General features: G+C 37.3%; 4 protein-coding genes across 4 annotated transcripts; 2 read left to right on the top strand and 2 right to left on the bottom strand.

The window, feature by feature from the left end:
• Nucleotides 1-25: 25 nt before the first annotated feature.
• On the bottom strand, nucleotides 26-1638 carry LOC136241654 (probable succinyl-diaminopimelate desuccinylase). The gene has a single exon (XM_066032898.1). The coding sequence runs from the start codon at nucleotides 1567-1569 to the stop codon at nucleotides 85-87; it is 1485 nt and encodes a 494-aa protein (XP_065888970.1). The 5' UTR covers nucleotides 1570-1638; the 3' UTR covers nucleotides 26-84.
• Nucleotides 1613-3372, top strand: LOC136241655 (uncharacterized). Its single transcript, XM_066032899.1, has 10 exons — nucleotides 1613-1772; nucleotides 1823-1943; nucleotides 1990-2115; nucleotides 2184-2272; nucleotides 2323-2376; nucleotides 2421-2490; nucleotides 2547-2612; nucleotides 2663-2754; nucleotides 2799-2871; nucleotides 2921-3372. The coding sequence occupies exons 1-10, from the start codon at nucleotides 1644-1646 to the stop codon at nucleotides 3199-3201; spliced, it is 1101 nt and encodes a 366-aa protein (XP_065888971.1). The 5' UTR covers nucleotides 1613-1643; the 3' UTR covers nucleotides 3202-3372.
• On the bottom strand, nucleotides 3151-6077 carry LOC136241656 (THO complex subunit 4-like). The gene is made up of 8 exons (XM_066032900.1): nucleotides 5978-6077; nucleotides 5822-5907; nucleotides 5736-5771; nucleotides 4550-4788; nucleotides 4458-4502; nucleotides 4276-4405; nucleotides 3432-3488; nucleotides 3151-3378 (listed from the first exon to the last, which is right to left on the bottom strand). Exons 1-8 carry the CDS (start codon nucleotides 6006-6008, stop codon nucleotides 3277-3279), a joined length of 726 nt encoding a protein of 241 aa, XP_065888972.1. The 5' UTR covers nucleotides 6009-6077; the 3' UTR covers nucleotides 3151-3276.
• On the top strand, nucleotides 6042-27436 carry LOC136241653 (multidrug and toxin extrusion protein 1-like). The gene is made up of 19 exons (XM_066032897.1): nucleotides 6042-6141; nucleotides 9126-9238; nucleotides 11783-11870; nucleotides 14486-14499; nucleotides 14552-14620; nucleotides 14669-14717; nucleotides 16584-16683; nucleotides 16759-16801; nucleotides 16871-17013; nucleotides 20457-20554; nucleotides 21134-21315; nucleotides 21368-21476; nucleotides 21527-21602; nucleotides 21674-21743; nucleotides 24331-24463; nucleotides 24512-24549; nucleotides 25827-25883; nucleotides 25939-25993; nucleotides 27197-27436. The coding sequence occupies exons 2-19, from the start codon at nucleotides 9137-9139 to the stop codon at nucleotides 27316-27318; spliced, it is 1548 nt and encodes a 515-aa protein (XP_065888969.1). The 5' UTR covers nucleotides 6042-6141; nucleotides 9126-9136; the 3' UTR covers nucleotides 27319-27436.
• The last annotated feature ends 33 nt before the right edge of the window (nucleotides 27437-27469 follow it).

Here is a 27469-nt window from a genome sequence, read left to right as displayed (position 1 = left end):
AATCTCGCTTCAAAAAAAATTAAAATTTAATTTACAATTTTCATTACAATTTTTATCACAATGTGTATCTTTGCATACGTACATTTACCTATGAGCTTTACACAGTTCAAAAACAACTTCACAGAGTACACCCAAGCCCCACTTGTATCCATCAACAGGGATTCTTTCATTGACAGCATGGAACAACGATGGAAATTCTATTCCCTGTGGAATCCGTACTGGAGAAAAGCCTAAGCAAACAGGTTTCTTGGTTGGATGTTTAACAAAGAATTTCATGTCTGTTCCTCCACTTAAAAGAAATGGTATTACAGGACTACCACCTGACCTGGCGTACACTACCTTATGCAGACACTCCAGTGCTTCCTTTACTTTTGGTTCTTCAGCATCTTGGACCACACCTTCCATCGGGAACATGACCTCTAAGACAAGCTCAGGAGCAACCTTTTCACCAGTAGAATCAACTGAAGGTAAAAATTTCTCTTTTCCAATTACCTCTCGTAAATCATCTAAAGTGTCATCTAGAGAACATCCAGGTATTCGTCTCACATCAACGGTAACTGATGCAGATGAAGGAATCTGATTTTGTTGGTCTCCAGCATGTACCACTGTGGGATTAGCTATGTTATGCAATACTGGAATGATTGCTTGAGCTTGTTTCTTAGTGAGAAGGTAATCAATTATCCATGGCTCCAGTTTGGGCGAGAGAAGATTCCTGAACACTGGAGCCTTGTACCAAGGAAGTAGCTTAGAGATTCCCTCTAACATGGATCGGGCAGCTGGTGTTACTCGATGGCGTAACATTTTAGTAGAAAGTGCATTACAAACAGCACCAATTCTTCCAATGGGATTGTCTGGGTGAAATAGCGAGCTGTGTCCACCAGAGCCATTAGCTGTAATTGTTACTAAAACTGAAGTCTTCTCTGCAATTTCTACTGGAAAAAATTCCTTGCCATCAGCATAAGTAGAACATCCACCAACCTCGGTCATTATAATATCAGCTTCGATCAAGTCTGGGTGTTTCTCAACAAGATATTTAGCACCATATTTTGAGCCATGAGCTTCTTCGTCAGCTACAGCAACAAACAACAAGTCTCTTGCAAGCATAATACCATGACGTTTAATAAACAGAAAGACGCTAACTGACATAGCAGCCATGTTCTTCATATCTACAGCTCCTCGTCCATACAAACAGCCATCTTCTTGATCTATTACAGCTCCAAAGGGATCATGTTTCCATCCTTCGGCCTTCCAGTCTAGTTTGGGAGCACGCACTGTGTCCAAGTGGGCACTCAACATTACTGCACCAAGCCCTGATGAGCCATCTCCACGTATTCGAGCTACCAAGTTTCCTCGACCTGGCTTTTCTTCTAGCACGTCGCTACATTCTATTCCAGCACTCTCAAACAATCCTTTGAGATGTTTCGCTGCAATTGTTTCATTGGTGTCCTCGCCAATGTTTTGTGTGTCCATCTGGATCAATTTTCTGAGAATCTCTACCGCCTCTTCTTCTATTTCCTTCCATTCCGTCTCTAATTCATTAAATAATTGGTGAACGTCAGGTCTGGACATTACTCTTGAACGATCCACAACACGCCCGCACGTGATGGTATCATGCTTGCACGTGAGCTGAGCGGCTTGTTTCTATGGCCGGAATTGCAGAAGTGGTAGATGCTGAGCCTCTCAGCAAGGCTCAGTTGTTATCTAGAATAGAGTCCGTCACTTTAGACTTCTTAAAAGCTGTCGAAAGAGGAGAGGACCCTGAGCTACACTTGGTACACTGATATTGTTTTGAAAAAGATTGCCACTGATTGAATTTCAACAGGCTGCACGTTCTGAAAGCAACGTAGTAAGAGACAGAACTGGATGTATTCACTTAGGACAAGCTACATCCACTAAAAAGCTGTTTGCTAGAAAAGCACGGGGAGCAAAGAAGGTTGCCAAAAGTAGGTGAACGCTTTATTAGAAAGTTTTACAACCATGTTTTCACAGTTTGGCAAACACTGGCATTCATTCAGAAGCTGATAATGGAAGACAAGATGGTAACACAAAGAGAAGTATACTACTGCTTAGTGAACCACTTTCAATCTCAGTCAGACTTCAATAACACGCTGCAAGGTTTGCCTGCCATCATACGGCACAATTTTAATCACGTCAATGTAAAACTTCTGTGACAATGTCTCCAGAAGTAATAGCACTATTACACTGTACACGCAGTTCACTAGGGATATGTGCTAGCAGTTCTGGTGCTGTAGCTGGACTTGTACTGTGGCAGGTACAAAAAAAAGTTTTGAGTGAAATGAGTGAAAACTTGCTGTATTGTAGGAAACTGGATCTGAACCAATTGACTGTTCTGCAGGATCAAGTTGTGCTCATCAAGTTAGTGAATACACAAAACACAGATGCTACTAAGTGTTGTATAGATCCCAGGTATCATTGATGGAGTTACTTTCCATTCTATTGGAGCAAGATACATTTTAGTAGTAGAAAAAGGTAATGTGGGTTGTTCTATTAGAGTAATTGTTCTATTAGAGTGTTTCAACTTACAGATGCAGTGTTTACATACTTGTGTGGTCAGCATATCTGGAACACCCTACCTTGTGTATTGATAACAGGTCATGATCAGAAATCTTATCCCAGTGTATTATTCCTTCTAATTGTTAAGGCTGTGGATACCCTCCACTTAGTGTACGTGCTACCGTCAAACAGCTAGCTGATCAACTACAGTTACCTGTACTAGGACTGTTTGATTATAATGTAAGAGTAAAATATATAGGCTTTGTCGAGTATTACCCCTGTAGCCTCATGGAGTACAAATTCTACTTACATACAAGTATGGTTCTACAAGGATGGGAATGGAAAGTCACTTATATGGTTCATAAATTGTACCTAAATTCACATGTTGAGAAAGGGTCTTAACTAGGTGTTGATGTGAAGTGGGTGGGGCTACACTATGTTGATGTTCTTGGACCAAACGCCACTGTACCATCAACAGCATTACAAAACTGGTCACCAGCTGATGAGAAAACTCACACCACAGTGATGGGTGTGACAGAACAATTAGGAAATCCTCAGTTTATTCAAGAGTTGCGTCACATGGGGCAGCACAAGATCAAGGCTGAAATTGAAGCTCTGAATGCTGAAAGCTTTGAATCTCTTGAGACATTGATAATTCAAAAGGTTCTCCGCAAGAATTACTTCTAGTTTGTACTGTACGTATACACTACTTAAAATACACATTAACAGAGATAAAAGAGACTGTGTGCGTGTTAAGTATTATTAGAAGTGCTTCACAGCTCGACCATTTGCTGTGATAAGTCTATCAGTTGACTGTTTAGAGGCTTCATTTGGTGTAAACCGATTATTCAACGTGATGCCAGTCTGTAACAGACACAGTATGACATAATATGTGTCAGGTACTGTGTCATACTCACTGTGTGATTGACAGAGAAAGTGGACACCATCTGGACACCTTCCGGAGCATCATTAGCCTATTAAAAACCCATCAAACTTCACCAAGTTAATAAAAAAATTCAAGTACTATTCAAACGGTGCATGGATGCTTGTATGTAAGATTTATCTATGGATGGTGTTACTGCTTATAAGCAGAGGAAGTTGGAAGCATACTGTGCAAAAGGAAATTTTGATTTGTCAACTTTCATTCATCAGTCAATTAGTACCCCAAAATTAAAGGGATTGTTTAGGTCTATTTCTTGATTTTTGACAAAATTTAATTTATCAAAAGCTGACGAAGTGTGGAAATTCATAGCTTAAATTCATCGAAGGTGTGAAATTTTTTAGGTTAACCTTTAATTGCATTTTTGAGATCGTAAGCAGAATAGTGGCTGTGATACTCATCTCTTAACCTTCTTCATGGCAGCCAATTATTACTCTTTTGTCTGCTGTCCTTCTAGTCTCGTGTGATCCCCAAATAAGGCACATGCCACAGCAGACAGTCTTTGTGAAGTCCACTATATAGGGTGGCTTCTTGGGTGTTTATCCATAATACTTTCTTGAATGAGTCTCTTGCTCATCCACAAAGACATTAGCAGCATCTGTAGTCTAGCTGACACGAAATCTTATGTGATTTCTAGGTACCTTAAGTTAAAACAAAATTGTCAGTCAGGAGGTGTTTCCCAAAGAGGATCAGTTTGATTTTCAATACAAAACCATTGAGCTCACATGCACACTTCCAACCTTTTCTGGTTACGAGTGTGTTGTACGTGTAGTGTGTGTGTGTGCATGTGTGTAATTTCGAACACATCAAAATGTCCTTACCTGTGATCCTAATCCCTTGACAGAAACCTGAAAGTTTTTAAATGGTTCTTGTGTTGTGTTTGTTGGATTCCTTCCTCCTCGGTTAGCACCTCTGCCCCTCCCCCTTCCTCTGCTGGGACTCTGCTGTGTTCTGTAGGAAGTTTATGATGTGGTAAATCTTCAAAGCGTTACTATATACTTACTGTAATTGCGATCTGATGGCTGTCTTAAGATTTAACATTCCACCTCTGACAATAATAAGTAACACTGGTTCATCACAAATTTAGGTAAGTACCTTCCTCCTCCTCTTGCTCGTCCTCTTAGATTTCCAATTCTTCGTTTGACTATTCCACCACTTTTCACCCCTAGTTGCTGCTTGTTAAAACCGGTGTTTGTGCTTAGTGTTCTTGTTTGTCCTCTTCCAGCAAAACTACCTCCTCTTCTAAATCCTCGACCCTGGGCCCTGCCTCGGAAAGTTCCCCTACCTTGGAAATTTCCCCTGCCTCGCTGCTGTAGTTGTCTTGTGGCATTTCTCTGTAGAGAAATACAGGAGCATACTATGCTTGGTGCTTGCCAATGCTGTTATAAAGAGTACTATGGAGCAGGCACTGTGAATGAAACATGCAACGTTTGTGTATCGTCATTGATTTAAATAAAGGTCAAACACAGGAGACTTCTGTCAGCAGTGTTTATAACTTGTTTATAACAAAAGATCATCTCCTCTGTCCTGGTGATATATTTGAAGTGATAGTAAACTCACAAACAATGGAACAATGATGACTGCTGTTAACAGTATAAGCAACTCTAATTTCTCTGAGCACACACATATGGTCAAGGCCCTCTATTTGACTGATAATTAAAGTTGAAGGATTCTTCAGTTAAACAAATGTCACTAGCAAATCAGTGGCGTCAAGTTAACTTACATACACATTACTTGAAAACCCATTTGTAATCACAAGTCAGAGCACACATACATATTATCACTTATCAACTTGGAAAACCAACATCAACATTAGCCACTGATCATCTGTTGAATGCACTTTGAAACTAAAAGGATTTTTAATTTGTTCCACAATAACAAAGTACATGGTAAGCAACACTATACCACTTTAGAACATGCAAAAATTTTAGATCCATGTCTTCACAAAGCATTCTTGCAGTACAAAACAGTCTTGTTCGCCGTCGGTGACATGTTGATGCAATAAAAAGTGGCACCCTTCTTTATAATAAGCACTGCTTTAAAGCATTCTAACCAATCCATTCAATTACTGTAACTGCAAACGAAAAAAAAAATTGTGTGATGGAACAACTTTCTGTAATCCTGCTCCAAACAAAATCGTTCACCAAGAATATTCTTGAATTAATACTGACAAGCATACTAGGAGGCTTTCCATGTGATTGCGATATCAAGAAACTCAAGTTTCTCTCCACATGCTGCTCACACTAAACACTGTTCACATTTGACTGTAATAGATGCCCACCTGTTGGTTGCCTGCTCCCCTGCCCATTCCAACACCCTACAATAACTTCCATGTCATATTTGTGTTGACAATGTATGAAAACATACCCTTCCTCGGCCTCTTCCGCGCATGCCTCGACCTGCCCCTCTTCCACGCCCACCGCGGCCTCTCCCGCCTAATCTTATAATATCGTCTATGTTTGTCCATGAAAAGTAATATAAGGCATCCTGTATTTATAAATTCATCATAAGTCAAGTACTTACCGAGCGACATGTCCACTTTACCGTCCGACATTGTGCCACTTTTAGGGGTTTTCAAACGCTGTATCACGTGAGCACCACACGTGCGTCATATGAATTTTAATTGTATGGTTGTGGCAGTTCGAGAGATCCACACGCGGCAAGAAGTACAAGGGATGCTGGATGAGGTATGAAAGTTGTGTTGTGCCTTGATTATTATTATTATGGAAAGTGTGAACTTATAAAAATGTGGTATGAAGGTGGTAATTAAATGAGTTAGGATGTTTTGCGCGTGTTCTGCCACATTCGATCACTGTATCCTCGTGCTTAACATAGAAAATTATTGGTAGTACTGGCGTGAAATTTAATAAGAAAGTTTTCTGTGGTAGTCAGTGGCATTTTATTAGTGCTTGGTGCTGTTCTGTAGATACAGATATGTATCCTTATAAGTGTTTCAAATTTTCCCTTTGTTATATCATGGAGAGGTGGTTGCATACATTCTTGATCACAGCTGTTCTGAGGTTTCAAAGGTGACACACAAGAGTTTGATATTTCCTGTAATTCACACCTGTGTTCCTGTCGTCAGGTTTTGGTGTTATATTGCACGTGTGGAGGGCATATTGTATCCTCTTACTCATGGTTAGGGCACTTTAAGCGATGCTTTTGGTGAGGTAGTTACAGCTAGTTGGTCTTGTTGGAAGTCGCACATTTTTCTTGGTGAGTATCTTTTTTGGAAAATCATTTGGCAACGGTTGGGACAAAGATGTAGCCCCACAATTTCTTTTCTACTTAGTATCAACAGTATGATTGTGCTAGATGCACAGCTTTCTTCAAAATAGTCTAAATCCTCGGGGGAGGGGGGTTGAAGGTTTAGCTATCAGCTTTAAAGGTGCAAACTAATGGCTATTGTTACATCTCTACAGTGATCATACAGAAATATTTCTATTGTTTTGTGTTTTTAAAATATCCAATAGCACTTACAGATGACTCTTGGAGAAGCATGCAAAGTGTTCTTGATTGTTTTTACGTTCCAAAATGTCAAAATTAGATGCACTTTTATTTGTAAGACAATGACAGAATCTTTCATTCGAAGAATTGGATCAGATCAGGCACACATCTAGGTTAAGCAGCATGATCACTGTTGCTAAGTAAAGTTATTTTTGACAGCAGTTATTCTGATATACCCACGAACTAATAATATTATAACCAATTAAAATCAACAGCCAGCACAGGATAAGTTAAAGTCACATTACTATGTCAATAGCATGCTGGTACACATTGAATCAACAACAACAACAAGAAAACGTGTAATTTATATATCAATAGTCATTGAATCTCAACATTGTACCTGTATATGGCTTTAGCAACTTGTGAGAGGATTTGAAGAATTACAAATATTTGTAAAAGTATTTAACTTTGTTTCAGCTATCAGAGATCTAGAGTCACAAGTTGCTGCACATACTCAAGTTACTATATGGTCTACCTTCACGAACATTGATTGTCATGATACACATGTGTACGTATCTGTACAATTTGTAAAACAAACAATTTCAAGTGTACATATACCGTGTAGCTGGGAATTTTTGAAGGGTGAATCTTTCACGAATTTTGCAAATAATGACAGCTTTGTGAAAATATAAACGTGAAATATTTACATATAGCTATTACCTAAGTGAAATGTTTTGCTAAGCTTTTGTGAATTAAAAAATGCAAAAATCATCTTTACATAATTTCGCGAAAGTTCCATCCCTTGAAAATTTCTAGCTGTATGGTACTACATATGCAATTAGTTTGTGTGTCAAAGTATTGAAATGCTCAATCAGCTGGCCACACATTAAAGGTGAACAGCTTGTAGCTATTAAAGCCTTAATGCTAGACTGAGTGCCCACATATACCTGTTACATTCCAGTGTCATCCATCTGCTACTTGAACTGAACTGCAGATTGGCTTCCATAAGCTTCCATCCTGGCAGATATGATTCCCTAGTGGTTCCAGCATATGCAGTTCCAATTCCTTTTATTGTTATCAGTTTACAAAAAAGGTCTCCTTTTTCTGTAGCACATTCAAAGCTGTGTTATTGTTCCTCTTGACTGTTCCTCTTGACTGTTCCTATGATTCTGCCTTCACTATGCTGTATACTGGCCCTTTGTTGTGACCCTCTTGCTCAGATGCTTCATTTGTGAGTTTGTGCCAAGGGCTTGTGCTATTTGGCCTGGTTTGGTGTAAATGGACATTGAAGTGTCACTGTTGCTCTTCCTACTTCTTATTTCGCTTGTCTATCTACATCTTTTTGATTTTAGATGCACAGGAAACTTTCTGTCACCACGTTTTGTTTAGAATAGTTCAGCACCTCAGTTGTGTCTGACATCATTACTATTTGGGTGGATTGTGGATCTGGAGTCGACCAGTGTGCTACGGTTTGCCAGTTAGCTTGATCACAGGCAGATAGACAGCTTTTCAGTTATAGTAGATTTAACCAGGGAAGTTGTGTATTAGACTTCAGCTGTTGTGTCATACATGTACTAACATTCACGTAAAGACCTTATTTGGGGAGACAACATCTTTTTCATGCCCACACTTTACTCTTGATGGTCAATAGTTTTTCAGTAAACATTACAATCACATAATTATGCAGTACTTAAACATAAAATGCTACAAACTAGAGATGGAGCACGCGGCTGCCAAAGGTTGTGCTTGCATTCAGGTAATAACATAATTCTGTTTAGAATTATACTCTAATAGGGCATTCATAAGATATTGGCAGATCAATTTAAAGGTAACGCTGTATTGTTGGACGAACGACATGAATTAAAGTTTTGAATCTATTTTGAACTTGGAAATGGTACTTGAGTATTGATCACCCCACATCATTAACTTGTCTATGGTGTGAGAAGCTCAGCTACACATATAGTCTCTGTATTATTTACACAAAAATATGTCACATACTGAATTATGTTTGACCGAATGACAGCTCATACAAAGCAGTATACACACCCTTTTCCAAATGATGAATATATACTTCAATTTAAATAACCAAGAATGGTGCGTACACATCCAAGTAACTACCATTATTGTCTTTATGTTTAGTTGTGTATATTTATATAGATTCTTTGTGCGTGCGTACGCAGTGTGGTGTTCATGCATTTGTTAATATTAAAATATTCCATTGTAGTTCACAGTAGCATGTCACTGGAAAAGCTAATTGGACAGTTACTGTTGCTGGTACTACCGAAGAGTTATTGTATGAGTGAAGTGATCAGTGTGTCACAGCTAGCATGGCCCATTGTGAGTTGTTATGTACTAGTAGATCATGGATTAGTGTATGGCATCAACATTTGGTGTTAAATTCTGTATCAACTAGTTATTTTATGACACCTTTTGCTATATTATAATATGTTTTATGCAAATGTTTTCAACACAATTATTTGGTATTGACAGACTTGAAACTTTTGGTGCATATATAATAGAGCCAGATATTAATCTGTATCCTGCTTGTGTACATTCAACATTCTCAATGATGACTTGTGTTTGTTCACTGAATAATGATGAGTGTTAATCTTCAGTCTTCAGTCTGAGAGAATGTAGTCAGTTGTGTGCTGATATATGAAACACGTTTTTGTTGTTTCTGATAAAGACTTACTTAAAAACTTTTGAGAGATGCTCACCTCAAGCCAACCAAATACACTGTACACAACTTTTAGTCTGTTGCAAATTGTTGCACATGTTACACGTAACTTACATTGTATTTAGTGTAAAATGGATGGTGGTACGTGTATGTCTAGTACTTATATCAGGCAGATACTCTAATAAAGCAGTCACTTAAATGCATCAGTCATGTACATACCATATTCTAATAGAACAGTCACATTAGGGTTCCACCGATACAGAAAAATAACTACTGATCCGATACCGATACCTAGAAGCAAATTTTCACCGATACAGATACCGATACCGATAATTGCTATACAATTTACAATCATCTCAAGCTGGCTATGTGTGACTGTTCTAGTAGAATATATTATTGTGCAGTGACTGTTCTATTAGAGTATTTCGATCTTTTTCATGCAAACATAGTAAGTAGCAGTTGCTTGATGTTTGGCAAAGCAATTCCTGCACCTTTTATGCTAGAATAATACTCAACACTATTTCCAACTTGTTATACCTCACGTTTTGCTAGCATAGGATTTATGATGATAGTTATGGTTATGACGATTGGCGCGAGTGGCTATTAATCGGTATCGGAATACCAGAATAACCGATACCGATCGATACGAAAAGCCCAATATCGGCTCCGATACGATACCGATTCGATTATCGGTGGAACACTAAGTCACATGTGTATGTATCACAGCAAGAGTATATAATGGGAGAGGGAAAGTGTTGAACTGTGCTATAGGCTATGAAAAATGATCCCATAAAGTAACTAGTGTTGTACCGATATGAGATTTTGTCGATATTCCGATAACTGATTTTGGATAATATTTTCAAGCCAATATAAGTAGCCGATCTGATATAGCACAACATGTTTTGTAGCAATTTTTACTAATAAATTTGATTGTGAAGGACCAATTTAGCTTGTTTATAGTGGCAGTATTGCTACAACAACAGCTGACAGTACACTGAAGCAGTAATAACAACATTCTGTTACAGGGAAATGCAATTTGATGAATTTATAAACATCATTTTGGTGCACATGAGCATGTATTTCTAAACAAATACATATATCTGTATCTGCTGCTTTTTTCATCTTGGTGCCGATCCGATACCGATATACAAACACAGCCGGAATATAGATTTTCTGATAACCAATCCGACTATCGGTGCAACACTAAAAGTAACCCGCATACCTTCGTTTCTTCTCATAAACCTGACCGTGGTTGATTGTCCAGATTTGACATTTACTAGTTCAAGGCAGGTGTCCGCATGGAATCTCAATGGCTTAAACTCCATCTAGATGTGTCAGTTTCGTTAGCAAAACTATCAAGGCAGGGGATGGCAACCTTGATGAAATGTTGATTGAAGACATCACTTGCAAGGTTGATATTTATTACGACCCAGAGTACAGTGCGCGTGGGAACTGAAACTGGATTCATCCAAGGCAGCGCCAATGTTCCTAAAAGTGCATTCAAGAAAAGTATATGGCACATCGCGCAGCGGAATTCAGTACAAAGAGAAAGACACAGTCAGCTAACCTGGAATGATACATCACTGTTCTTTCACTCATTAGCTTCAGTTGTGTATGCGTGTGTGCACAAAGTGTGCCCACTGCACTTATAACTAGTCACCAATCAACACAGATCACTTACACTGTAGTTGTTTGAATGGTACTTTATGGGCTCATATTTCACAGCATATATAGTGCAGTTCAAGATCTTTTGGGACTAAAGTCTTAGTCCTTATTACGGAAGTTTTTATTTCTGTTGTGTCAGAGAGGTTCTTCTACATGCATGTAGAACTCCTAATGAATCTAGCACTTTGTTGATTAGAATAAAAATTAAAATTTTATGAGCTGTTGTGTGCATGACTTTCCTACATGCTGCACAGGGAGTGTTCCATGTACTGTAGTCAGTAATTTTTCTGGTACCAGGTTCGTAACTTAGTAACAACAAGCAACATGTTGCTGCTAAGTCCATGTTGATCTGCTTTTAACAATTGTACATTTTACACACATGTTGGAAGGGAATGTTAAAGAACTTCAAATTGTGCATGTTGTGTTTGTAAAATATTTCTTTGTGTTGTGTTGTAACAGTCATCGTGTGGTACGTATTAATTTACACCAAACTTGATTATGTATTCTCTTTGTGATTTATTTTTAATTTTTACTCGTAGTCATTTTCATATATGATGGAGCAGCTAATACCAATAATAATCATGGTGTTCTGTGGACACATAGGAGAACATGAACTGGCAGTGGCATGTATGTTATATTAGAAGTGTTGTGTCACTGTACAGTGGAACCATATCAAAAGTTATGTGGATGCATTGAGGATGGTCTTGTATGTACTAGGGTTCCACCGATACAGAAAAATAACTACCGATCCGATACCGATACCTAGAAGCAAATTTTCACCGATACAGATTCCGATACCGATAATTGCTATACAATTTACAATCATCTCAAGCTGGCTATGTGTGACTGTTCTAGTAGAATATATTATTGTGCAGTGACTGTTCTATTAGAGTATTTCGATCTTTTTCATGCAAACATAGTAAGTAGCAGTTGCTTGATGTTTAGCAAAGCAATTCCTGCACCTTTTATGCTAGAATAATACTCAACACTATTTCCAACTTGTTATACCTCATGTTTTGCTAGCATAGGATTTATGATGATAGTTATGGTTATGACGATTGGCGCGAGTGGCTATTAATCGGTATCGGAATACCTGAATAACCGATACCGATCGATACGAAAAGCCCAATATCGGCTCCGATACGATACCGATCCGATTATCGGTGGAACACTAGTATGTACAGGCTATTAAAGTACTACATGTATTTCCCACTGAAAACAGGGCACCTTGGATGCCCAGTATAGAGGAATACCATAGTGTTGGCCACATTAATATTTATATCAGATTTCTGCATAAGACAGGTGGACTGCATTTTAATTTCTTAATTGTTGTATTTACAGTGAACAGGTGTCCATTCTATTGAGATTTTGTTTTCTTCGCTAGTTAGGAGGTTTATGTAATTTTGTATTGCACATTTATCATGAACCAATTAAACACTTGTTGATTAATAAATGAACTTTACCTAATAAAAGTTGTTATTCACAAAGTACAGTGGAACCTCAGTTATCCAGATTCTCGGTTAACCGAACTACGGAAATGACTGGTCTATTTGAGTAGTTGCTGTTCTATTAGGGTAGTTGAAAATGCTGATAATTTAAAATTTTTTCTCTCTGCTATTTTAAGTTATTTATACACAGTTTCAGAGGACCACCATGTACCCTTGGATATCCAGACCTGTCTTATCTGAGCACCTTAATTATCTGAATTCCAAAGGAACATTTCATGAAAGTAAAGTACTGTATGTTCTATTAGGGTAATTAAATATAGTTCTAAAATCTACTACCTCAACACTTAATAAAAAAAGATGTTCGGGTAATTACTGTCCACACCATGTCATATTTCCAGCCCTTAAAAATTCATTGTATATTATTTGAGGACAAAATTAACTATTTTCTAGTTAGCTACATAGCTTTGTGGTAGGAATAAGAAGTATGTATTAACTGTGACACATTAATTGCCATGAAGCATATTATGAAGTCGTAACAGTGTTCTTTATTTAATACACAAAAATTTTTGCCTGTATAAACGCTGCTCTCCAATAGTGGCCACCCTTGAATAGTAGCCGCATTAGTAGTCTAATAGTGGGCATGGTGTTAAAACCTTTACCAACTGTAATGTGTGATGTTTTGGGTTATTTGAGCACAAGGTGGCACTTCAAGGGGTAACCAAGGTTACACTATGGTGCTAATCTAACAATGACAGCAGCCACAAGTCTGGTATTATTTGACTGGTGTATGAATCTATAGTGAATTTGAAAGTAGTTCTCTTCATTTCAAGATCTAAAGGTAGATGGTCAAAACACATCACAATGATCAGTTATAGCAAATATGTATAATCTTGATGTCAACATAATCATTAGGTCATATAATAAAGCTGTTATGGTAGGAATTTGAGAAATGGCCCAAAGATTTAGATCTAAATATAATTATACTCTAATAGAGCAGTCAATCATTAGTTAAGGTGGCAGCTACCTGATAACCTGCACTCGTGTAGTGTAATTGGATGATAGTGTCTAGTATTATCACTCTTACCAGCTATATGGGATTAGTTGTCAACAATATCTTTCATTATGACATGGTTTAAATTCGGTATTTGCACTTCACTGGATCATATTTCCAATTTGCAAAAGTGTTCTGATAAAATCGATTTGTAGGGCTATGGAGATATCTTTTACCTCAAAATTTATTTTAGTCGTCAAGCATGTTGTTTTAGAGAATTATTGAGAAGGCCTATTGTGTACAATAAGGTTGATAGCAATAGACACTCACTAATGTAGTGAATCGTCACAAGTGCAAGACACGCATGAATTCGTGGACAATGACTGTTCTATTAGAGTAGTCGAAATCCATAATTTTATTGCTTGAAAAGGTGGTATTAAACAAATGCATTCTTTTCACACAACTTCAGAGTGTTATGGACTTTCAGCATTAGGTGATCTCCAGGGGTTTGGGTTCCAGTCCATGAAATATGTGGGGGTTGGACTATACTGTGTTATAGGCACTAAGTTGGTTTGCAGTACTGACAGAGTAGTCACATAAGTAATGTTCTAAATTTTGTGTGTCACACGGTTTGTATATGTCTGTCACACAAGGATCTCTCATTAAAAGATTTAAGGCATGCAGACAGACAGCTTGTATAGTACAAACCTAGTTAGACACAATTACTGGATTGAAGTTAGTGCTAATAAATACAATTAAATACTTTTGCTTGTTATTTTACACTTGTATGTATTCTTTTCTAGCACTTGGAGTTGCTGTAAGTTACACGTCACTTTGCTATGTGTACAGAAATCATTTACTGTATACAGTATTGTAATATTGTGGTGCTGTTGCCCATATATGGACTGTCACTTGCTATTGACAACCTTGGTTCACAGGTACGTGACTGTTAGTTGTACTGTTATTATTAAGCTGTGTATTGGCAGGCCTTTGGGAGTGGAAACTTGAAGAGGCTTGGACTTGTTACACAAAGAAGTATGTAGTTTTGCTGTTGTACAGGGGTAGCAGTTAACTTGTTTTGGTATGTATGTGCGTGTGTGAGGCAGCATAGCAAAGTGGCTAGAGTGTTGGCATAAGGTTCCAGGCTCAATTCCCGGTTATGCCACTTTGGTGTTGTTGTTATTTCCTTGAGCAAGAAACTTTACTCACATTTCTCCAGTCTACTCAGCTGTTAAAATGGGGACCTGGTGGCCTGGTGCCAACTGGGGAAGCAGCTACTCAGATCTCCACTTCATTTTGAAGGGTTCTACACTATAGTGTTTCTTAGTATTGAATGTTGCATTTATAAATACTCAAACATGTTTCACAACAAACTTATCCACATCTCCAAATGGGCTTGGGTGGCCCTTAGCTGCAACAATGCTGCCTAAAATAACCTTACTGGAAATACAGATTTTAATGAGATAAGAGGATACAAGAAAGTTTGTAACAATATGTCACCAACACGAAGCGTTATCACAAATGATTCCTTGTCAGCACACGCATATCACACTTCTTCCCAACGCCACTTTGCTTCCGGCTCACGTGACTTCAATTTACCTACGTAAATTATTTCATAAGTTTTCACACAAAAATTATAGAGTGTAGACATGCAGACAATTTACATGTTTATATACTGATATGATTTTCCCAAAATACTTTTCAGAAAACCAGGTGTTGGTTATTTTGAAATGTTAATTAGCTTGTTTACATGTGTTGCTAAGAAGTTAATCAGAACTTGGAAACACACTGTTGCCACCTGTGTAGGTGCAGTAACCACCTGTGCACACAGAAAAGGATCAGGCTTGGCTTTTTTATTGTGCATGATGTGATGTAATTCCCATGGTATAACTTGTGTATACTGCCAGTGTTAGTAGATTATGAGGTCAGGTTGTATATAACCCACTTTGTATTCATACTTAAACTACCTTACAACATTAGACTCCAATGTATGGGCTACCTTATATTGTGCTCTTAATTATTGTTTAACTCTCTGAGTGGAGGTTGTAATGCCATTAAGTGATTTCCTTCTGTTACTGTATGTGATTCTATTAGAGTAAACAATGGAGAAAATTAACGTCTCCACTGTTTTGTATGTATGCGTGCGTGTGTGCATGCGTGGTGTGGTGTGTGTGTGTGTGTGTGTGTGTGTGTGTGTGTGTGTGTGTGTGTGTGTGTACACTAAATTGAAATAGTCAAAAGGACTAAAGTTTGTGCTTTTTATTAAATCTATGAAATATCTGTGTATTCTTTAGGCCTGATAGTGGCAGACTTAAAGCAGACTATGATCTGACATCAAATTTACAATTTTGTTAGCAGTTTGGTACTATAACAGTGTACAAATATTTACACTGTTCAATACCATATGGAGTGTTGGCCATGACTGACTATAACTGACTATAACAAGAAAAATTATCAATGCAAATAGACAACATTTCATCAAATTTTTGTTCCCTTGTAAAACTTTTATGCCGTATGGTAGATGTGAATGTCATCTTTGTATGTATATGTGCAGTGTATTGCTGGATTCTGTTTACTAAGATCATTGCGGTTGAACAGTTTACCTTCTGTGTGGGCTACTTTAGTAAACATTAGGTATGATGTGTATTTTTGGAACTACAATACTCTTTATTAGAGTGTACCGGGTGCCCTTTTGTGTAACCAAGCCTATCCATAATATCTTATATGTACTTATCATTTTGATATTGCTCTGAGCCCCATTAGTAGGACCACCCAGGACCAAAAGTTATGACCTTAATAGGAGATGATTGTAATGGTGAGGTCGTACAGTCCACAATAGCTAAATTTGGGACTTACATTGTAGCAACTGTAAAGAGAATAATTTTACGATAACTTTTATAGGTATTGTGATTCACTTCATTTTATTAATCCCGGCGTCAATTGCTTGTTGGTGTTGTGCACCAATACTGCTCTACCTAGATCAAGACCCTGATGTTACCAGGTAACAAGCCTCAAACAGTGAATTCTATGCATATAATTGTACTTGTTTTCAACACTGGTTTGTATGCCTTTGTAGTTCTGTTGAAGTTTTTATTTGGATATACTCCACAGGCTTTCCAGTAAGTAGAATATATCCTTTCTGTGGTGAAGCTGTAGAAAAGCTGTATGTTCTTATGTTATTATTCTAGGGATTTGTTTTGTACTCCAGTCTACAGAAATACATGATTCTCCAACATGTAGTGAAGCCGACGATTCTCATTAGTCTACTAAGCAATGTGGCTACCATTGTTGCTTGTTATGTACTGATATTTACATTTAACATGGGACTGAGGTGAGCACTTTGTGTCTTTCTATGAATTCTAGTAAAGAGTTGTTCAAGTTTTCCTGAGTATTTGTACTATAGCAAATTTTGAAACAAGGAAACTTGAGTTATCTGTACTTGCAAGAGTATGTACAAGTGTTAATCCCTACTAAAGCCATTTAACTTAGCTCTCCATTATTGTTTAATTAAGTATGGATTAAAGATTGGATTCAGATTCAAGAATTATTGAAGTTTCTTTGTTTGAATTGGTACTACTTCCTTGCATGCATACATACATATGATTGCATGCATGTACAGTATGTATGTGTGTACATACGTACATACGTGTATGTATGTATTTATATATGTATGTATGTACATGTACTGTGGTAAAAAGTGAAATCAATCAATCAATCAATCTTGTTTCCTTGTTCGAAGTTTTGATCTCATTGTCCCAAATCACCTTGATTTCTTATCAGATGACTGTGTTGGATATGATCTATGTTTACTTGTAAAACAAGCAGTTCAGATTACATATAATCAACATTTCGAGGGGCAATATTTTCAAGGTTAAGCAATGTAAAAATAAATAATACACAGATTTGCAAACAGTTCCAAATGTAATAAAATAATAATATGTCTAAATTTTTCAAGGATAAAATATTTTTTCTGTTAACCCCCAAAACCTTGATAAAGTGAAAATTTTCTCCCTTGAAATATTTGGGGTATACAGTATCCATGCTGAAAAATAAAGCACGCTTTGATACTATAAATGATTTTTGGCGAGATGATTAATCAAATATTTGGCTTTTGTCAAAAAGCATACATTTGTTTTATTTGACAAAAAATGTACACTATATCCGTACAAAGTTAAGTAAGCTTACGGACACTAAAAAAATGGGTGAAATAAGTGATCTGTTATCCTGTCCTTTATTGTGTCATGGTTAGGTGACTCATTACCTCAACTGCTTAATAGAATTGTAGAATTATAAAATTGCATTAAAGTTGTAAAAAGTGGATTAATGCATTAGTGATCCACTTCAATGGAGATGATCTTATCCTAACATATGTTTGGAAATGATGTGTATATACCACTTTAGCGTGGGCGTTCAAAGGTGCCGCTCGGGTTTACATATTGCCCGGGCAACATCGTGGGAAAGCGGTTTGCCAATGACTTTGATTCCCAGCCAGTTCAAAGAAACGATATACTTTGACTCATTATATTGAGCGACATAGAGCTTTGTATTGTGGGACTCGTTTTTGTAGTGGTTGCTAAGCTGAGTATATTTGCGCTAAGATAGACTAGTTGGTTGTTAGTAAAGGATAATGAAGGCACAAAATAATTGTTTGGGAGATTGTGGATGCGTATTTCTACCCACTGCGTATCAGCCTTTGAACAGACCACAGAACGGCAAAACTACTACTGCTACACTGAAATAGATTAGTAACTTACAGTCCTAAGTACTTAACTTAATATAATAACTTACTTACTGTCCCAATAGTGAAATTAGCTGACTTAACTTAGTACATATATGATAACAATGTAAACTCCATCCCACAATCACAAGTTTTCTAACATTATGTGTTGAAGCATGTAACCAAGAGTTAATAATAAGAGAGGAGAGTGTCTAACGCTGTATAGGCCTGTAATAGATGATTGCGCTGAAGTTAAACGGCTTCCTTTCCGTGTAACGTACAGGCTTCTAGTATTTGTTCGCTTCCTTACCGCAATTAGTTTAGCCGCACCGTGATGAATCCTCGAGAATATTCGAAGACTGAACTAAAGACTGAGCTGTATGTACAGGGAACAGTGCTCCTTCAATTGAAGAATGCTCCAAGGTAGGGTAACATGGTGACGCAGTGAAAATTCGAAGCGATACTCCACCTTTGGTTCAGTGTTTATTGGTTTCTCAGACGCTCTCCCCCCCAGAGTTATCTTCGAGGTTAACAGCCACACTTCTTTATGCAACAGAGCGATGCTCTTCATGGTGAACTTGAACATCGAGTTGAACGCACGCCCTTGTGTCTGGGATAGCCTTTGTGATTAAATGCGAAAATATACTAGCCAGTCTGTCGTTACGCGGAAAAGAAGCCGTTTAACTTCTGCGCAATCATCTGTTACAGGACTATATGGCATTAGACACTCTCCTCTCTATATTATTAACTCTTGATGTAACGTATTAATGAGGTTTATCGTATGGATAATGTTGTGGTGGCTATTAGCCCATGTTATTAAAACCACGATCGATCTTCAGATGCTACTGTATAAAACAAACAGAGTGAGTTCTCATTAGTTCTTTCACCTATTAGGTGAGTGTGCCCCAAGTGATATGTATCACTTATACCACGGCTGCTTGGTATTTGCTGATATATACACCCGTAGCCCTCAGGCTTTGGGTGTATATATCAGCAAATCCCTCGCAGCTATGGTATAACTATTAAATATAATTAATATTGATCAAGTGTCATTTCCTCTCAATGTTAATGTCTGTCTACCATCACCATCGTTACCTGATCTTGATATGTTCCTTATGGAAGTAGAAGGTAGACCTAACCTTAAGGTGATGTTCATGATCACTGATTACAAATTGTTTGTCCCACCTTAAATGTCTGGTGTAAAGTGCCTATAAATGTTTTAGCCGGGAAATGTCTTAATCTTGCTAGCGTCAATTGATGCCAAATCTCTGTGCAAGCATGACAATTTACACTATCTTAACGATCACCATAATTCTTACCGTCTATCTCTACTAAAGCTATTCAGTAGTTATCCATACTCATGAAACTTGCTGGCAGTTTATAAACTAAAAGATACCAGCATTTATTACACTAGACACTCTTGAAGGGAATACGTATTATAAGTGTTATCCTAGAGAATATTAGGGTTTGCAAAACGAAACAGGTCTATTAAACCTGTGTTGGCCTTAGTAGTAAGATGCATAGCCATATTATTGAATTCGAGAATACACCTATACAAACATGGCCTCAATAAAGGGGTTAAGCTGTGTTGCCTTGTGGCAGTGAAACCTGTTTCCTAAGAGATACTAAACTAATGGCCTTAGTTGGAAATACACCTTAGCTCTATGGCCTCAATACTGAAGTGGCCATATTTAAGTGGTAGTGAAGTACACCTTAGCTATGTTTGGTACCTAGCTGTTGACAAGGCGATGGTAGCAGGGTGGTCTTACTAATGGAGTGGCAAAGTATATGATCTATCACTATGGCAGTCTAACCCCCTTGTACATACTATTATAGGCTTGTTACTAATGGTAACCTGATTGGCTTGCAATGACATAGGTAATGTTTTTGGTGACTATTTAACATGCCAATGACTTCTATTGTTAGGCACTGCCATGTGTAATTGATAGGTCAAGCATTGTTGGGAAACATAGTTTACTAATAAATAAACCTTTTTTACTTGTTATGGCTAAGTAGTATAATGATTTGATGTTCTTTATGCTTTTTTCTTCCCTTAGTGGTGCTGCTTGGGCATCTGTCATCGCTTATTACTCACAGGCAATTTTGTCAATTGTGTTTATACTGTACTTGAGATTGCCAGACAAAACATGGCCAAGTATGTGTATCAATAATGTGTGTGATTGTGTATGTGTGTTTTATGATAACTGAAAGATGGGTGGTGTTCTTAGCACCATTTTTCTAAATTGTGCTTTGCCATACAAACGGCCCTGAAATTGTTAAAACGGTTTGTAAACGTCTCTGTTTTCTGGGAGTGTGAATCGTTTGGTGACGGTCGCGGGATTCATGCTTTACTAATCAGACCACCACCAGTCAACTGTTCCTATTGTAATTGGTTATGATAATATTCTCAGAAAGTTGCCCACTTGTCGGTCAATTGTTCCTGTGTTTGGGAAAAACATGGCTTTGTCCCGTCACTGCATTTTTTGTACACACGTATTCTTAGAATAGTATGGTTATATTGTTAGTGATACTTAGAACGCTTTTACAATGTTAGGTCTTTTATTGCTGTAATATGTTTTTGGTCAAAAACATATGAAGCCAGACTGATTGGGACCAAAATCTCTGTTGTTCTTATTGTAAAATCTTCATTTCAGAGGGACCATTACAAGAAGTTCTGTTGTATTTAGTTTATGTATATTGTTGATTCATGTCAATGTGTCATTCCTATACTCAGGTTTGTCGATGAATGTATTTAACCAGTGGGGCCAGTACATGAAGTTTGCTCTGCCGAGCATGCTGGGTGTTTGTGTTGAGTGCTGGTATTTTGAAATTGCCACCGTTGCTATTGGAACCCTGGGGAATACCCAATTAGCAGTGATGTCAATTATCAAGCAAGTCTCAGAAATAATTTACATGGTATGTTCCATCCGTTTGATAATTGTAGAATTTAGTTCTGCCATCCTTAAAGGTTCCAATGGGTATATCGTCAGCAGCTACAATACGTGTAGGAAATTCTTTAGGAGCTGGCCAGCCTATTACTTCTCAAAAGATGTCAGTGGTAGCAGTCGGATACGCAGGTTTGACTTATGATTTGATGTTAGGTTGATACACTTTTCTACATGTATAGTTCTTACTTCATCTGTTATTGGTTTTTTCCTATTCTTAACAAAGAACTTTATTGGAAAACTGTTTATTAATGACAAGTGAGTTCTGTTGTGTATTCATCTTTGTATGTTATCTTTTGATTCAATGAATGATTGATTAATTTATGTAGTGATGTAGTGTCATTGGTTTCTGCTATGATACCACTACTGATTATATCACATGTACTGGACTCTGTGTTGGTACGTGTGTAGTGTTGTGTGTGTGTTGTGTGCATGTAGCTTGTGTCTGTGTCAGTGTGCCAAGTGGTTTGAGCACCAGCTTAGTAATTGTTAGGTTCAATGCTTGGTAATGTCCAATTGCTGTTGTTGCTATTGTTTCTTTTTTAAGAAACTTTACTAACATTTCTCCAGTGCTGAATACCTTATGTAAACTAGAGAAACAAATGCCAACTTGTTTTTTTAGCTGTGTGGCGTGTGTATACAAACTCTAACCACTTGACTAATTGCGAAGTTCTAGTTTTGATCCTTGATAATGCACTGTTGTTGTTCTTGTTTTCCATATGGTTCCAATCTACCTAACAGACCTGGTGTCAACTGGTGAAGCAAATGCCCCCTTACTGTTTTGGGACTATTGTGTAACTTTAAGTTCCAGGATTTCTATCTGTGATACATGACTCTGCTAGTGGTTACCAGTCATGCTGCAGGAGAATTTGCCTGTACCTGTGTTTCGCATAGCTGCCAAAGGCTTTGCTTTTTTATGTGTTAGTGTGTGTAGCCACTGAGTGAGTGTGTGATTTTGAGTAGTACGTGTATTGTTTTAAGCCTGTGACTTTATCAATAACTACACATTTGTGACCCAGTCTGGGGAAAACGGTCTTATTGCCTATTTAAAAGTATCGAGAAATGCCGGTTTAAACTATTTAGTATGTTGTAGCTTGCCAATGGTTGTAGCTATGTGTACCAAATTTTCACACATTTTATACCAATTCCTTACCTTCCAGAGCATCCACTGTGCAAGTAGCCAACAACTAAGTTTCCCGCCATTTTAGATAGTTTTTAAAACCGTGGTTGACTGTATCAGGTGAACTCCAAAAGGGGTGGGAGATGGGGGCCTGGAAGGAGGGCAAGAGGCTGTTCAAAAAATTGAAAAGGAAGGTGTAGGGATGAATTATGCCAAGTTATGGGCCCTTCAGGTCTCAAAACTGGCTAAAATGAAGGTCACAGCAGGGGTATTTATTCAACACCACAGCACTGTACAGCCACATACAGCTATCCCCAGGCTGATACAGCTCCACTCCACACGTATGGATCACCACTGGGCTCAGGAAAAGCAGCCAGCAAAACCAGATTACTCAAGTCTAGCTGCTTTTGATTGTGAAATTAGATAGTTTATTCATGTAGCTTTGTGTCCTGAGTGAAAATTTGAGTCCGCCGACATGGGCGATAAGACCAGTCTTTACAGACTGGGTCACATTTTAAGGTCAACAGTCAAGTAGAGTGCATGTTTTGGTATAGATTTTTATGAAAAAGTTTACCATGTAGTCATAGATCTGGAATATAAGGTTACAAAAGATAACATACATGTGTGGATCATATGGTTAAATGATGTAAAATGTCCCGTTTGATCGTATAAATGTGGTGTACTCCAAGCAACAAGGTTATACACCATGTATTGCAATAAAATGGTTTCAACTGTTGTATAGTTTACATGTGCGTACATACGTGCATATGTAGATACTGAATAGAACTAGTGCATTTTTGCTAATAGTAAGTGTAACATACTCTTTGTACAGTGCAAATTATTTCAGTGCTGTGTTTGTTCCTAATCTAATTAAATTTATACAAGTTGATTAAAAGTTGTGATGTCATCATCTGTAGGATATTAGAAAAGTTTTGTGCAGATACACCTGTATTAATATTGCTCAGTTAATGATCTCAAATTAGCTGATGGACTGTACGTAAGCTGACCTAAACAATCAGGACACTAGATGTCTATTTCCTGTGCTGGATATGAGAAAGCTGGTGTTCTTAGTTAGAACTCAACATTCCCTTTGAAAACTTTCTAATGTACTTCTGTTTTGACAGACACTATGTATATTCAGTTCAGTGGAGCAAGGTTAATAGCCATACAGTGTCCAATTAGATGCTAGTGTAGTGACTAGCATTTTACGTCTTAGAATTGATATCCGCTCATACGTAATCTGTGCTATACCTAGGAGCTATTTTTAAAGTGACGTAATACTGATTTCTTGATGCATGCATGACTGATAGTAAAGACGGATCAGTAGTGGTCCGTTTAGTACAGTTACTAGCTATATTACATGTAGGTGCAATAGCTACACTGTACATCTAAATTTTAGATATTTTTCATTGCAATAGATTTTAGATGGGTACCAAGATCTTCGTGTTTGCCTTTTATTTTCTTTAAGGACACACTATTGTAAAGTGGCTATTTGAGGTACAACATTTATCCCAAGTAAATATGGTGTGTGCCAGTGTGTGTGTAGTGTGCAGGAGTGCGTGTGTGCTTGCGTGCATGTCACTGCCGGTTCAGTACTCTACCACTTGGCTGAGACATCACAGCCAAGTGGTAGAGCACCAGAGTGGCTGAGGGATTTATTTTTGTGTCATAAAAGAGAAGTGTCTTTGTAATTATTGGGTACATAAACGTCAGATGTCGTTTGTAAGAAGTTGCCCTAAGGGGTTCCACTGCATTTTAAGTGCATTCATTGTACATCAATGTAAACACACAAAGGTTGGTAAATGTAATATGTATACCATTTTAAACTATTATTGTCTATCCTTACGTACATTTATTAACTGGTAGGGAGTTAACGTGGCAGTTCTCACTGGTTGTGGTCTACAGAAGATAGCAACACCATCCATATTTGTTGGTTACTATCTTTTGTCTCTGCCTATTGGAGTAATACTAGCTATCAGGAAGGAGCTGGGAGTCTATGGTATGGAGTAGTATTCAATTGTGGTGTAGCCAGCTTGATGTGTTACAGGTTTAATGGTCGGAGTAGTGATAGGATTGATAGCACAAGTAAGTGTAGGAGGCTACTGGTAATTGTATTACAAGTAGCCACTTAGTTATTTAAACGGATTAGATGAATGATTTGATAACTGATATATGTATAGACTAGTTATGAATTGTTGAACAAGCTTGGAAGATCTGGTTTAAAAAGGAAACAGTACATACTTATCCCATTGTTAAGAGTACAGCTAAGAGAGCATGTGAATTGATTGGTACATGTATGCAGGAGCCCATAATCCTGATGTATGAAAGACACTAGGTGTGTAGGTATATATTTACTCCTGCACATCATGGTGGTAATGCTATAGCAACATGTGTTGATCTATCATAACTTTGTCTAGAGTCTATGGCAACATCTGTATTTTTTAATTGATTAGTCTATATTATTTCATTAGTACTCAATGCTTTATTCAAACACTTTTGAGCTGGGAAAAGTTGAAGTGTTGTATCCCAGTTGTGCAGTAGTTAAGCTGCAACTTAAGTATGAAGTGGTAGTGCATGTACATAACGGGCACGTACAGTCCTAGAAATTTTCTGCTGAATGTCATCACCAAGGAGATGACTATGTCAGCTGGTGACTGAGGTCACTGTTATTCATATTTCCTTTTCATGCAGTAATAATCATTGTATCAGTATACCATTGAACACTACTTAAGGTGCTACAAATCTTGCTATTGGTGACATCTTTGTTGCTCTGTTGTCACTCTGAATAGTGCCTATTTGTATGTACGTACATATATATATATATACGTACGCAATGTCTTAGAGATTCCTAATATAGAAGATACTCAGCAGTGGGTAGTATTTATATAACTTAAGTAACTTTTATGATCACACCTGTGCGTTATAATCTTTTGATTGCTGCACAGTAATAAATATAATATAATATAATAATAATTTATTTATTAAGTGGTTCACATAGTCTTTACCATGTTGAGCTAAAAAGACAGACATGTGCTTTATTTAATAATGTATGCATGTGGCAGCAATAACTCTACATGATTTTCAACCAGCTGTAAATTAAGTTACTAAGGGATAGCATGTGGGAAGCCATGAAATGTGTTTATACAGATTTTCAAAGCTTGCATGTAACCATATCATGTTTCAGTGTGAATACTAATATTTTTAGGCTACAAATCATTCATTCACAACTTTACATATATTCGTAACACCTTTTACAAGATGTGTGCATCTCTTAAATTTTCAATGTAAGCTCACATTAATGTATATGTTGCACATGTAACATAGTAGAAATTTAATGTGATGTTTTCTTTTTTTTCATTTAGAATTGCTTCATGGTGTATATTGTAAGAAATCTGAATTGGTCCCAATTGTCAATTAAGGCATGTACATCTTGAATTTGTATAATGTAAGGTCCATTGGTTGTCTACTTTATAGGCACAAAAAGAAGCTGATATTGATAATGTTACATTAAGTGATGATTTGTCATTAGGTAACTGTATTGCAATCTCTCAGTTAATGTTATACTGCCTTCATATATAGTCAGGATTAGTTTCATACCAAAGCTGTTTTTTCTTCTTTGTGGGGGTAGGAAAAAGGGCCTGGTGGTACTCCAATAGCATTTTTTGTGCAGTCATATATTTTTGAGAACTGTCAATCAGTGCTGAAGGCTAGCAAGAATAGGTAAAATGGAGCTTATTTGTTAGACGGACCTTTGAACTCTGCATCCAAGGCATAAATGTGTGCTGTTTATCCAATTAACCTTCTGGCCCCGAACATCAATATAGTGGCTTTGGTTCGTAAAAAACAAAACTTGTTTTATGTAAAATACACATTTTGACATGCAAAACTTGGGCTCCTGTTACTCTGTGTAGGGACCACCTATTCCTTCGTGGTTTGCATTAATCTACTCACAAAGGATAGATCTACAACATGATATAACTTACTAACCTTCTTTATCCTTTGTGACAGGTAGTATCGTCGTAATTATCATCTTAGAAGCAGCCGAAAATTCTTTAAAATGCAGATTCGCCTTATATCACGCACGATCGTGCTACAAAGCTTACGATAATATCCGTTAACCGCAGAGTAGCGTGGTCCAAACCATATATTTATAGGATATTTTGTTTACGAGATATATGCATTTGAATGCATGCATGTAATGAGGGCCACTATAGTGGTGTTTGTGTTTAACGGAACACTTTGTTTTATTAACTTCGAGGCCAATGTTAACAACAAGCCTTTGCTATTCATCACTACTATCAATCATCCCCAAAAGTTGTAGATACAGCTGCATGAAAATGCTATTGGAGACCTTTTTTCTGCTCCCACTCAGAAAGAAAAAAAAAGTGGTCTGGCACAAGATTAAATCAGGATTATGAAAGAATACCTTGCATACAATGAAACAAGAGGGACCTGCACATTTTTTTCAATAACCAGTTCTGCAGACGTCAGATTTTTAATGGCTATAGTATATAGTGTTAACTTTTTATCGATTAAATTACATTTCTATGTTGCGTGTGCTTTGCAGCATGCATGACATGTAATTATTTGATGCAGTGTGACGTACACATAGTAAGTGCTGGATTATTGGTGACACATATCCTGAACATTTAATGCTCACATACATAACACCATTATATATCATGACATCCTTTCTATTCTTTTGTGTGATTCATCGTGCATCTTTGTATAGGAAATTTGAGTATCATCCAACATAGTGCCAACGGTGGTGTCACTTCCAGTACTACCTTGATTGCAAAATCAGCTGCTCCACTCAGTCACTCACTCACAAGAACTATTTCAAATTTAGAATAATTTAAATGCTGGCATGTGTGTGATATAGCTAGCTACTATTTTTTTCTAATTCATAAAAGCTCAATCTCAATGTATGTACATATTTATTTATTTTTATTTATTACTACAGTCAACTTTACATGTGAGAACTCAGTATAGATTGAAGGTGGAG

The sequence above is a fragment of the Dysidea avara genome, chromosome 12, assembly GCF_963678975.1.
Source record: "Dysidea avara chromosome 12, odDysAvar1.4, whole genome shotgun sequence".
NCBI classification, from domain to species: Eukaryota; Metazoa; Porifera; class Demospongiae; order Dictyoceratida; family Dysideidae; genus Dysidea; species Dysidea avara.
Note: the sequence above shows the minus strand (reverse complement) of the source record. Positions and strands in the feature narration are given on the sequence as shown.

Excerpts from the sequence above, each read along its gene's own strand:
- LOC136241654 (XM_066032898.1), bottom strand. The coding sequence starts at position 1,569 with ATGTCCAGACCTGACGTTCACCAATTATTTAATGAATTAGAGACGGAA.
- LOC136241655 (XM_066032899.1), top strand. The coding sequence starts at position 1,644 with ATGGCCGGAATTGCAGAAGTGGTAGATGCTGAGCCTCTCAGCAAGGCT. Across the intron at positions 2,377-2,420 it reads GATCAAGTTGTGCTCATCAA|ATCCCAGGTATCATTGATGG; the intron begins GTTAGTGAATAC and ends AGTGTTGTATAG. Across the intron at positions 2,613-2,662 it reads ACCTTGTGTATTGATAACAG|GCTGTGGATACCCTCCACTT; the intron begins GTCATGATCAGA and ends CTAATTGTTAAG.
- LOC136241656 (XM_066032900.1), bottom strand. The coding sequence starts at position 6,008 with ATGTCGGACGGTAAAGTGGACATGTCGCTCG. Across the intron at positions 4,789-5,735 it reads GGGGAGCAGGCAACCAACAG|AGAAATGCCACAAGACAACT; the intron begins GTGGGCATCTAT and ends ATTTCTCTACAG. Across the intron at positions 4,406-4,457 it reads GCCATCAGATCGCAATTACA|AACACAGCAGAGTCCCAGCA; the intron begins GTAAGTATATAG and ends AACTTCCTACAG.
- LOC136241653 (XM_066032897.1), top strand. The coding sequence starts at position 9,137 with ATGTCACTGGAAAAGCTAATTGGACAGTTACTGTTGCTGGTACTACCG. Across the intron at positions 21,744-24,330 it reads ATGTACTGGACTCTGTGTTG|GGAGTTAACGTGGCAGTTCT; the intron begins GTACGTGTGTAG and ends ATTAACTGGTAG. Across the intron at positions 25,884-25,938 it reads GGTCCCAATTGTCAATTAAG|GCACAAAAAGAAGCTGATAT; the intron begins GCATGTACATCT and ends TCTACTTTATAG.